At 36.5% G+C, this 12,583-nt stretch overlaps 1 protein-coding gene across 10 annotated transcripts in view; it reads right to left on the bottom strand.

Annotated features, from left to right (window-relative positions):
* Positions 1 to 803: 803 nt before the first annotated feature.
* The window catches only part of MAPK8 (mitogen-activated protein kinase 8), a 133,861-nt gene continuing 122,081 nt past the window's right edge, over positions 804 to 12,583 (bottom strand). For 4 of the 10 annotated variants that reach the window (XM_058436474.1, XM_032141885.2, XM_058436475.1 and 1 more), the window contains 2 exons: positions 8,973 to 9,050; positions 804 to 5,354 (listed from right to left, as the gene is read on the bottom strand). In XM_058436474.1, coding sequence (XP_058292457.1) covers positions 5,209 to 5,354; positions 8,973 to 9,050 — 224 coding nt within the window. In that variant the 3' untranslated portion in view covers positions 804 to 5,208. Of the gene's footprint in view, positions 5,360 to 8,972; positions 9,051 to 12,583 lie in introns of all 10 variants that reach the window. The other 6 variants (XM_032141941.2, XM_032141931.2, XM_032141957.2 and 3 more) reach the window with 3 other exon arrangements.

Raw genomic sequence — 12,583 nt, 5'->3', positions numbered from 1 at the left:
AAAAATTTTTCTTAAACCACAAAATCACTACAAATCAATCTTCACTTAGGTCAAGTTAATAGACCTTTCTAGGAACAATACTAAAAAAGGAAAAAAAAAAAAAGTACCTAAATTAACAAGGATGAATTATTCCACTTTACAACTGGTGAAAATGAAAAAAAGTAAAAACAAGTTTATTCTCAACATTCTGACACTTGCTTCTGCTACCGTTTCTCCTGGGAGGCCTCTCTATGATGGTGATGAAACAGCTCAGCAGCCACGCAGCTGATCCAGCAGCAGCGGGCAGCTAAAAGACCAGCCCCTTCCTCTCTGCTCCTCAGAGAAGGGCAGTGTGAGTTCAGGTGAGGGCAGACAGCACGGTACAAGGGTCATTTGGAGCAGGAGCTGTGCAAGACGGAGTGGCGTCATCACAGCTGCTGGGAAGGTATTGCAGGAACCCTGTATTCCCACACAGCAGCAGACCCAATGTAGGCAAAGAGGAAGTAAGCATGGCAAAAGTTGGAAACAGTCAAAGCTAAAACCTCTTGCTTGTTTTGAAACAGACCCCAATTTTAAGTACTTATTTTTGCCAAGTGGTCACGATGGCTGTTCTCTCATACGTCTACCAAGAACTAGGTTAAGGGCATTGAAGCAAAGTTCCTTTTTTAGATAAAGTTTATCCAGCAATTTCAAACACCAGAAATCCAAGCCCAGATCAACCAGATAATCAGGGTGATCGTTTAGGCTCTTTACAATCTGTACAAAATCCAAATCTAAGAAAACTGGCCCTAGCAAGACCCCTTTTATCCCAATCCACGGACAATCCTAAAATTGCCAAGAAAAACTTTACCACAAACAGATTTTGTTTTCAATGAAAAAACTCTTAATTTCATAATTTTCATACCACTTTTTTCTTTTTTATTTAAAATATTATAACCAATTGACATACTAGATGACACTGTTTACATTCCAGTGGTGCATGTTTAATGACTAGGGCATGAAGGATGAAAAACCACAATAATGATCTCAGCATTCCCTAAAAAGTGCCCCATTTTGTTTTGTCTAGAGGAAAGGAGAGGGAACGCAACACAGGGAAGGAGAGGAATGGAGGAGGAATGACATCGCAGAGGGAGAAAAGCAAATGTCAGTTATCATACTCAGGTTTCCAGGTGTGACACCCTGCCGACCAGGATAAACTGTAATGAGAAAATAGATGTCACAGTCCAGGGAGACACGTAATTCAGTCTAACTTCATTATTCAGCTAAAAGATTAACAGCTTCTCAAAAATATACCAAATATTGGGCCTACAAAAGTAATTTATTTCTTCGTAAAATTTTTACTAAGATTTACTCCTTCTGTAAAATGTAAAGAATGGACCGATATCACGAGCAGGTTTCTACTTACAAAAACAGTAATAATGTCAACGAGCACATCTAACACAATTTTCCAAGATACGCAGTTAAAGATTTTACATACATGTGTCTCTTACTGATGTAAGGTATATACTTTACATACTTACTGGTATTGTGTCAACATTGGCTAAAAAGTATTTAACACAGATTTATAATTCACTCAGTAAAGATCTAACAGGGCAACAGCTTACTTGGGAAAGCATAGAAAATTAGTGTGAGGTAGTTCAATAAAAACCTAGTTTAATTTGTAAGTCATTATGAGAATAGAACATTGTGCAAAATTAATCCACAGGTAATATTTCTCAGAAGTTTCAGTAACGAAGAGAATCTAACTTGAAATGGCCAGAAAGTGTTACTGTTACTAGACTCTCCTTAAGAGCACTTAACGAAGAGCAGTCAGTTTGAAATTAGGACTTCTGTTTTCCTTACGAGTTTTCTAATCGTACCCCAAACTATACATTTCTGCTTCAATGCCCTTTACCTCTTCATCTTCTTGCTATTAAGGAAAAATTAGTTTCCTTTGATTCCATAAAAACCTAAGAGAGATCAGTAGAAACACAGTGCACACAAAAATGCAACACGATATGGAGAGGCAACATTTAAGAGGGCTGCTAATGACAGAATGGTGTTTGGTTTACCTACTGGTAAGAGAAGTTTACTGGTGTCATGGGGCTTCATGCATCCACTCTATAGCTAATGTGTAACTAATGAACAACACTCACAAACTACAATAGCATTTTTGAAAATATTCTGTTTTAACCTCAAAATGTGCAGGCGAGTGCCCAGGCAACACTGAATAGTTAAGTCTTCATATGTGTAGCAGATACTGGCCAATAGTGTAAACCAAGTCTTATCTGTAACCAAGGAAAGAGCTTCACTTTCCTGCTGATTTCACTATCAGACACTGATGTCCTCTTCCCTCCATCTTTTAGACAACACAGCAGGATTAGCATAGAACAGAACAATGACAAGGCTGGCAGGAAAGAATGCTTCTTTGCACACCATCAAGCTTCTCTGGATTGTTAAGGGGGTTGTGTGTAGGCTTCTCATTTAAGAGGCTGGTGTTTCTTTTAGAAGTCTAGCATGAACACACTGTGCCTTTACCAACTTGGAAGAGTGCACGTCAGGAACAATTAGCAGCCAAAGGTGCATGACACACTGAAAACTGTTCAGCAAACACTATGACAGAGTTGAGATGCTCTATTTGCGTATAGTATAACTAAGTGATCCCAACAACACAGTGGTTTTACAAATGGCCAGTATATATTAGAGGGAAGAGAACAGTAACCAGGAAGACATAGGTACAGAATTAGCATCTCTTTCTTAATCTATGAAGATAATAAAAATCTTGGTCAAAATTACCTTCTGATAGTAAGACAGTGAGTATATTAAGTATATAAAATTGAAAAATCAAAATTATAGAATAAGAAAGGTGGTTTCACACAAGTACTACCTGATAGAAATGTTATTTGTAACTTCTCTTGGAAAAAAAAATGTTTAAGATGCTTGAAGGATTCCAAAATAAAAAGAACCAATACATACTTAGCTTAACAAATTTAAGACGAAAACTGTATTTAGATGTAGTAATTTAAAACCTAGGGCACACAACATTTAACGAAGAGACCTTGTTTTTAGGATATAATTTGTTAAGTATTTTAGTTTACACTAAGTAATGAGAGTTTGTTTTCTTTGAATTGAACTGAACATGATGGTTGGCAAGCGGCAGCTGGCGTTTACAATAAATGATACAGACACACACCTGGTTTTCCTTACTTAACCAAAATCTGTATCAATAGAGATGGCTTATCAGCAATCAAACATAAAATAGGAGAACCTTCTGAAAGCACGTCTGCTGTGAAAGTGCAACAGTGACATAATCTATGCTACAGAAAATACAGCTAATTGTGAAATATAAACACACTCATTCTCAAATTTCTGCTAAAATTGTGAATCCAATATTTTCTGTCTACAATTCAAGAGGTGTCTTAAAACTCTAATTTGCCTAATCAAATTAATGCATCTTCTTGTATTAGAAAAGGGACTGATAAAAAGGCTGGGAGGCTAGAAATCATGACTCAAGCCATCAAAAACAAACTTGCTATTTCAAAGTATATAAAAAAGCTAATGTATTTTAATCTTAAATATTGCACATTAACAGTGATGTAAAATATCTCACTCAAAAAGAATTTTGCACTAATATATGAATAAAATGCCAAGCAAATTTTCAGACAATTGCATGTTGAGCCGCACCTGTTCTTGCTCCTGTTGGTCACGAATTCCAAGGGGCTTTCTGCCTAGAACCTTGCTGCTTATGTGAATATGCATTTCCTAGTTCATTACATGAAATCCCTCTTGTTCCAGAGATAATTTAAAAGGTGCCTGGGTCTATTACAGACAACGTATTTCAGAAATAACGAGACTTCAAAGACATTTTACTTAGGAAAAGTTCAGTAATAGAGAAATAATTCTGCAGATAGAAAATGTAAACAGTTAACATACACTTGTCAGGAGCAGCACCATTCTTAACACTACTCGACATCCACATTGCGTGTTATGTTGAAAATCAGGTATAAAAAAATAAAAGACTCAGACTAAATAACCACCATTTATGCCTGCTCTGCTCAATGTGAAGAAACAGTCCTTAGAAAATGATATCCTATAATATGGCTGTGTGCTACTATTTTCAGATGAACGGTATATTGCTCATTTGATACATCACCTACACAAATCTAGGTGGGCTTTGGAACCTCCCAATAGCTAGTATAAATGATTATGCTACAAGTAGAATCAAATGGCCAGAAACACCAGAACAACTGGTGCTCAACTGACAGACGCTCCAAGTAACAGGAAACCGGAAAGGTCCAAGGACCCGAAGCTGCAGGAAAGGGAAAGACCCAACTCTAGAACATTGCTGGGACCTACAGCCTGAGTAGATTAACTCAGTGTATACAAAAACAGGCTCATAGCTAGTAGAAGTGAACCATCTGTTTATTTGCATTGAAATGTATTATTCATGAAGTATCCTCTTGACTTTATGTGATCATAAACTTTGAGCATGCCACAAATTTGCAGAATACACCATATTCTTTTTACTTATTTTTGTTGGGTAGGGTGGGGACATAAGGTGGTGGTAGACGCCCAGCATCTTCAAAGACATGCTCTGAGTTATTCTGCCATTTAGATGACGGGGCTTTTGTCAAAATTAAGTAGGATTGCCTACCAATTCTTGTAACTAAATTAGGATTGGCAAGTAGCAAATATTGGAGGTCTCCTAACACGTTCATCATTTACAGTAGTTATTCCTGAATATAACTGGCTACAAGTTATTTTCCCTCACTCCTCTGGGGTTATTTCATTGATAAGCACATAACCCTGAAGGATAGTATCATGAACAAAACATCTGAAATAAATTCTAATAAAAAAACTATAAAAATCTTAAATAATTCATGATATAGGCAAGTCACCACATAATAGTTGCTTTGATAAACAAAATCTTACAAATTCAGTTAAAAAAATCAGCAGCATAAGATAAAGCAAATATGCAAAAAATTTAAACCATGATAAAATAATTAGGTTTACATTATACAGTTAATTACAGCAAAAAAATACAATACAGTTTTGTTGCTGTTTTGAAACACAACTTAGGTTTTAAATTACATCACTTGAAATTAAAAAAAATAAACTACTTTACTACAAAATGAATTCTACATTTTTGGAAAAATCACTCAAAAATAAGACCACTGAATTGTTTTCAAAGTAGTTCTATCAATGACTAACCGACTCCCCATCCCTCCCACCCCCCCATGGCCCAAGTAGTCATCTACAGCAGCCCAGAGGCCCAGCTGATGCTTCTAGACTGCTGTCTGTATCCGAGGCCAAAGTCGGATCTGTTGACATTGAAGACACATCATTGACAGACGACGATGATGATGGATGCTGAGAGCCATTGATCACTGCTGCACCTGTGCTATGAGAAACAAAACAGCAAATCAGTTGCAGACAGTTGCAGATCAAGCTACTTGCACTGCATTGACTGCCTCCAGTGGTAATTTTTTCTCTTGGGTTTCGAAGGCTCACTAAAAATAATCGCAAATGATATCCAACACACTAACTTAAAAACACTCTTCATTGACAGCTATGAGGTGAGAATTCTGAAAATGTCTAGAATCGTGGAGTCCTATCCTTTCAATGAATGTGTTTTTCAGTTTAAGACAAGAATTTTACATCTGAGCCACATTTAGAAATGGTCCTGCAGCAAGATCCATGAATGGGCTTCAGGGTATGTGTGAATACTGCTGATAATACATGCAAAACTGTCTGTAATGCCTTTTTTTGGACAGAGGATCTTAAAGGACTGTGTAACTACAAAAGTTAAAAGCTACTTCCCTATAAAAAAGTCTTTATAGCTTCTCATTAAAAAGGAAAAATTCAAATGATTCAAATTTGAAACAAGATGTACTTCTGGCACATCTTGTTTTAAAGCAAATGCCAAGACAAGGAATAAAGTAAGTTTAACAGGAAGAAACCTCAATTCAACTGCCCCAGTTTACACGAGGTTATAGGACATGCCAGTGTCACTCAAGTGGCCTAGTTAAGTAAGCTTGGGTCTTCTTCTTTCTACTCTAATACTTGATAAGTAGAAATATGGATTTATTAAATAAAGTAGGAGCAAACAGTTTTCTTTGCCGAAAGTATTACCTAACAAGCATTTCCTGGATTTTAAAAAGTAACAGGAATACCTGAGCTCGAGACAGAAATCCTCTCAAGGGGATTGGTTTAGGAAGGGGACAGGAATGACTTACGCTGGGGGATGAAGGATAGTTAAAGGTAACTCACGCACTAGGCTAATACTTTCGAAGCACATGAACACTAAATAAGGGTCATTCCAAATTTGAATAATGCAAGTTACTTAAAAGTTCTCAAGAATACATTTATGAAATAGAATCAATGGTCTTCAAACGGAACACTGAGCAGAATTTCTGAGGGTGAGGTTCAGGCACCCAAAGATGCTGAAACCAAATGGGCTGAAAACCACTGCTCCTGAACCCAGCCATCTGTATTTGAGATCATCCCTCCATTCTGTCCAGATGAGCAATAAAACACTTCAATATGAAAAGTCCTCTGTGAGCTTTTCTTCAAATGCAAAAAGAAAATAGGCAGTGTAGTGGGAATAGGAAAATCTTTAGGGAGAGGACTGGGATACAGAAAGGAATGGAAGGAACCACAAGAAACAAAGCAGGTGATGGGAGCGGAAACGGAAGAGAGAAGCAGGATGAGTATTTCAGGCCCAAGAGATGAGAGGTAAAAGAGGTGATAATCTCCTAGACCCAAGAAAGGTCCATTAGCTTCCCAGTCAGAGTGAAATTGAGATAGTATATTCTTTTTAGTTCAATCAATACTTGGAATGAGCCTTTTCTGACTGAACAGTATATCTGTGTGCCATATATAGTACACAATGGCTAGTTTCTAAGACTTGTTCTGAAACATTCAAACCATAAAAGGGCTCCAACATACACCATTTTTATATATGCCTCTAGTTCAGGGTCTATTATTTTATCCAAATGTCTTAATCTGATAAAAATTGACTTTTAAATGCATTGTTAACTTTTTAATCTAAAAATCAAGTACCTAAGGAAAAAAAAACACACTTGTTTTCTCTTTAAAGCTATACAGTAAATTCTCAAATATCTGAATGGTAATAATATGGAAAATCTTTATAGTCTCAGGTGGGTCATTCCTTTCTCAAGTGAGCCTCTATACACTCAAGGCAGGCAAACTTACTTTACTATTAGCCAAACCAAAATAAAGATAGGAAGGCACTCAACAGGGAAAAAGAATAAAATTCCTTTTAAAAATCAAGTGGAAATGGTACTGTGGTTATCTGGTATTTTGATTTACCAAACACTACTCCTTCTGTTTTAGTACACAATCAAGAGCAGAATATTTTTATAACAGCTTAATTTACTAATACTCGTCTTTGCAAGCTATAACTGAGGATCCAGGAAAAGTCTAGAAACCTCAATTTCTATCTTTTCCACTGACTTATTTTGTGATCACAAGCAAGTGTTGGACTAAGATTCAAATTATTCACTTAAAAATTAAGAACAAATACAACTGCTCTAACTCATGAGATTATTACATTTACTCAAACATCTGGCACTCCAGCTGTGCCACTCACTTGGACAGCATGCTAAGGTATAAAACTGTCCCACATAATGAACTTTTCAAATCCCACCTGAGCCTCCATCATGAACAATTCAGTTATACTACTACTATATAGCAATACAAAGCTAATTAATTACATAAAGCATTTATAATAGAGCTTTAAATTTGTTATAAGTAAATTGTAGAGAAAAGGCCATTTCCAAAATAGGTAAAAGCGGTCAAAACCAATTTATATATTCAACAGGATCTACACACTATAATCTGGATGACTGCATTCTTGATCAAAGATTTAAAATATACAACTCTAAAATATATAACCAAAAATGTCAAAGCAAGCCACAAAAAATGGCTTCAACAATTGTTTATAGTAGACAATGTCACTATAGTTTAAAAAACCTTACCCATATACAAGATGCTAGATACAACATCTATTTTTTTCCTCAAAAGTAGAAGTTTCTGAGGAATTAAAGTGGCATAGTTTTACTTCAAAATCAAGACCTATCTTTTGAAATACTACTCACTCTTTAAGGCTCAGTCAAATTTCACCTTCTTCATACAACTGTCCTAACCTCCGTAGCCAAGAGAAGTCTCTGTTGCCAGCCAGATAACAAAATGGGAGGCTGAAAAAACCACGCACTCTGAAGTTATTGTATTAGTTCATTTACATAAGAGATTTGGAATCTTATGTTATTTCAAATTTCTGAACTTTGGTTTCCTCATCCATAACATGTGTGCAATAATCCTATACCTTAGGATCTTAGGGGCTGAATGAAATAAAGTATATAAACCACTAGTGTCTGTCATGTGGTATGTACTTAATGTACATGTTACCTGCCATTTAACTTTTCCCCTCTATTCTTTATACTTTTACTTGTACTAACATTAAATATAAGATCAGCTTACGATAAAAAAAAGTTTTAACTCCTACAAACCCAGTTTTCTTCTTAGAGAAAGAATACTTTCTAGTGATGGTTTTAATGTTATTGCCTTCATTCAACAAATCAATAATATCAAAAAGAGAAAGACAGCAATTTGGTATTACATGTACTAAATTTTGCAGTGAAGCTTTTATTTATCCAAAGTAAAGACTGTCAAGATCATAGAAAGGTATGTATATTGAATTTTGAGAAGTTTCTTCTTTAAAGACCCAGCAACAATGCCAACAAAAAGTTTTTAAATTTCTGTTCTTCAATAGAATGTCAATATCATAGAAAAAGATATGCATTTTATGAACAGTTACCGATATATTAGTATAATGTATTAGTAGAAAAAACGAAACTGTATTTCCTTATACTTATTAAGCCTGGAATAATAATGATTTTGTAAATATGGGAAGAACTGCAGGTTTCAGGCCACTGAAAATTACAACACAAGAAGTAAACTGTAATCTTAACCAAGCTTATATTGTAACCAACCTAAAGGAGAGGGCTGCCCCCGTATAACTCCATTCTTGGTTCTCTCCTCCAAGTCCATAACTTCCTTATATATCAATTCTGTAAAAGAAGTAAACAAAAATGAACTTTTCAAAGTCTAAGAGCCAATCTCACAACGCATGTATGGTTTAAGTGGAAATTTTTATACACGTGAAGTACTTCAAACAGTGTCCTTATAATGACAGTCAGTTATGTGTTGGCCTAAGATTCAAGGATGTTAATAACAATTCCTTGACACTCAACAATGGATCATATTGAAAGGAAGTACTAATCTTTCTTGTAATCCACTGTTTCTGAAGTTGGTTTGATAGTGCTGGGGTAGAAGCTTTCTTTTTCACTCTACCAGCAACTTGTACTACAGCACATCATACCACATACCATTCTGTACTACCATCTGTCTCAAGGAGGGCTTGAACCATGTGTCTTACTAACTTCCATTTCCTAGGCCCTGGAATAGAGCCTGGTGCACTGTGGGTACTCAACTAGATATATGCTACCAAGATTTAAATCAGAGTGTGCAAAAGCTTCACAACAAATCAGAATGAAAGATAAACACATTTTTATTGGAGGAAAAGCAGCACGTAAGCTACATTTCAACTCCTTATGAGTAAGCATGGTTATCACTTCCAAGAACATTTCTCCATGGGAATCTATCTTTTTCTCTTATCAGGCTTCTGGACAGCAAGTAGACCACTGCGACAACCGTTCCAACTGAAGAGAGACACTGGTATTAATATATGCGCCTCCTGTCTTATATTCTTCACTTATATTATCATCAGAAGTGATTCTGATGTTAACTGCGATGTGCTTTGTGAGTCTGAATGTCTACTTAAGAAGAACCTTCGGCCGGGTGTGGTGGCTCATGCCCGTAATCCCAGCACTTTGGGAGGCCGAGGTGGGTGGATCACCTGAGGTCAGGAGTTTGAGACAAGTTTGACCAACAAGGTGAAATCCCATTTCTACTAAAAATACAAAAATTAGCCGGGCGTGGGGGCAGGCGCCTGCAGTCCCAGCTACTCGGGAGGCTGAGGCAGGAGAATTGCTTGAACCTGGGAGGCAGAGGTTGCACTGAGCTGAGATTGCATCACTGCACTCCAGCCTGGGCAATGGAGCAAGGCTCCATCTCAACAACAAAAAAACAAAAACAAACAAACTAAAAACCTTCTTAAGGTTCTTAATGTCTACTTAAGGTTTTTAAGTAGACATTCAGACTTACAGGGCACACCACACTTAACCTTAATGGTGGATGCCACATCAATACTATTTATCATCTTTGGATCATGGAATTTTTTGAGAATTGTATAAAAGTAGTGAACCCTCTTCTGAGAAAAATGTATAAACAAAAAATATTGCATCAAATTTCAAGGAGTCTGTGTTAATTCCTGAAGAATAAAATTCTGATAAAGAATCCCTGATTACAGAGTATGACATTTATATTGGTAATAAGGTAAAACAAGTGAATATGTTGGAATGAACAACTGGAGATAAGTTTGTTTGCTATAGTAACTTAAGGCTTGGAAGGAGAAAAATAGAAAGCACTGATAAAGGAGAGAATAAGAGATGATTTTCTTCAAAGAAAAAAAAGGAATGATAAACATTTGAAATAAGAGGATTTTTTAAGAGAGAAAATAGCACTCCTCTGGGAAAAAGCACAAAAGGATTAAGGCAGAAGAACCAAAACTAATTAGGAGTACTAACTAGGCAAAGCCATCTGTAATTAATGGCTTTGGCAATTAATTTTTCTTTCTGCTATGAGCTAAAACTCTTAAGTAGATCTTGAAAAAGGCAGTCTGTGGGTAATTACTGACATGCACCTGGGGCTAGGAGTAAAGGATACAGAATAAAGGTAAATGTTTTTAAAGCAATCAAAACCCCCAAATATATTCTTACACAAATGAAAACACTGTATTTTACTGATTTTAAGATGTACTTTTTTTAGTTTAATCTCTGAAATTGACTACATCTTATAACCAACGGTGCTGTACAACTGACGGTGTTTTTTTTTCTTTGTGGCACATAATGGTGTGCCTTACAATTGCTGGCCTATTAAGAGTCTATGACCAACCTGGACAACAGAGTGAGACCCCATCTCTATAAAATTTTTTTAAAAAATTAGGCTGGGTGCAGTGGCTTAAGACTTATAATCCCAGCCCTTTGGGAGGCTGAGGCAGGAGGATCACTTAAGCCCAGAAGTTTGAAACCAGCTTGGGCAACACAGTGAGACCCTGTCTCAAAAAAAAAAAATTAGCCAAGTGTGGTGGATCACACCTGTGATCCCAGCTACTGGGGAGGCTGAGGCAGCAGGATCACTTGAGCTCAGGAGTTTTGATGCTGCAGTAAGCCATGATCATACCACTGCACTCTAGCCTAGGCGACACAGTGAGGCCCTGTCTCAAAAAAAAAAAAACCACCACCACCAAAAAAACCACAAGATTCTATAAAATACTTCATGGTCTATTGTAAATTAGTAAGATGTAAAAACATCAGGTTAATGTTTTCATACATACTCAGTACAGAGCTATTATCTTTATACATATTCAAATGCATATTACATATTCAAACATAGCAGACTCTATCCAATTTTATCATTTTGTCATTCTTTTAACTTTATCATGGGCTCTGCTAACCATGGGCTTCCCAAAATTCAGAGAAAATCAATCTCTGAATCTCTTCAATTTCTAAGAAGAAAGAATCAAATTCATCCTTAGCAAAATACATTTATAGATGGGTCACTTATTCATGTTTATACCTCCCCAGTCCCCTTTGCCTTCCCAGGATTTAGAGACAACTCTTAGTAACAGGTCTTCTGCCTCTATTTTAAGATGAGGTAAAATGCAGGGGGCGGTGTAGGAGGGTAGGATGAAGGGGGAGTGATTTACTCAAAGTCACACAGTTACAAAAGTGGTCAAAACACTGAAGGACAACAACACAAATGGAAGTAAACGGGACCTAAAAATTACCTGACCCATATGTCCCAGGGAACCTTTCGAAGAAATATTTGAACACTTCCATGACTATCAAAGCATGATTAATTTCATCCACATTCATAAAATAGAATAAAACTACTATATTAGATTTACAAATATTAAAAATTAACCCATTCTGTAGGCAAGGGTGAGGGCAAAGAGAGACTCCTATATAATATGGACAGAAGTGTACACTACTACTATTTCTTTGGAGAGTAATTTGGAAATAACTGAAAAATATCTTTGACTCAGCACATCTCCTTCCAGGATTTTTCTTCCTGGCATGTTCTCATATGTGAACATGAATACTGCAGAGTTGTTTCTAACAGCAACAGACTGGACACAATTTAAATGGTCATCAAGAGGGAGATGGATATATAAAGTGTGACATATTCATACAGCAGAACACTAACCAGTTATTAAAGCAAGAGAGGCAGATATGTGAACTAAAAGAGAATAACCTTCCAGATATCTGATTACATCAACAAAGCACTCACGCCTGTAATCCCAGCACTTTGGGAGGCCGAGGCGGGCGGATCACGAGGTCAGGAGATCAAGACCATCCTGGCTCACATGGTGAAACCCCATCTCTACTAAAAATACAAAAAATTAGCCAGGCGTGATGGT

This window comes from Hylobates moloch, unplaced genomic scaffold, assembly GCF_009828535.3.
Source record: "Hylobates moloch isolate HMO894 unplaced genomic scaffold, HMol_V3 SCAFFOLD_3, whole genome shotgun sequence".
NCBI classification, from domain to species: domain Eukaryota; kingdom Metazoa; phylum Chordata; class Mammalia; order Primates; family Hylobatidae; genus Hylobates; species Hylobates moloch.
The sequence above is the reverse complement of the archived record's forward strand: the minus strand, read 5'-3'. Positions and strand labels throughout refer to the sequence as shown.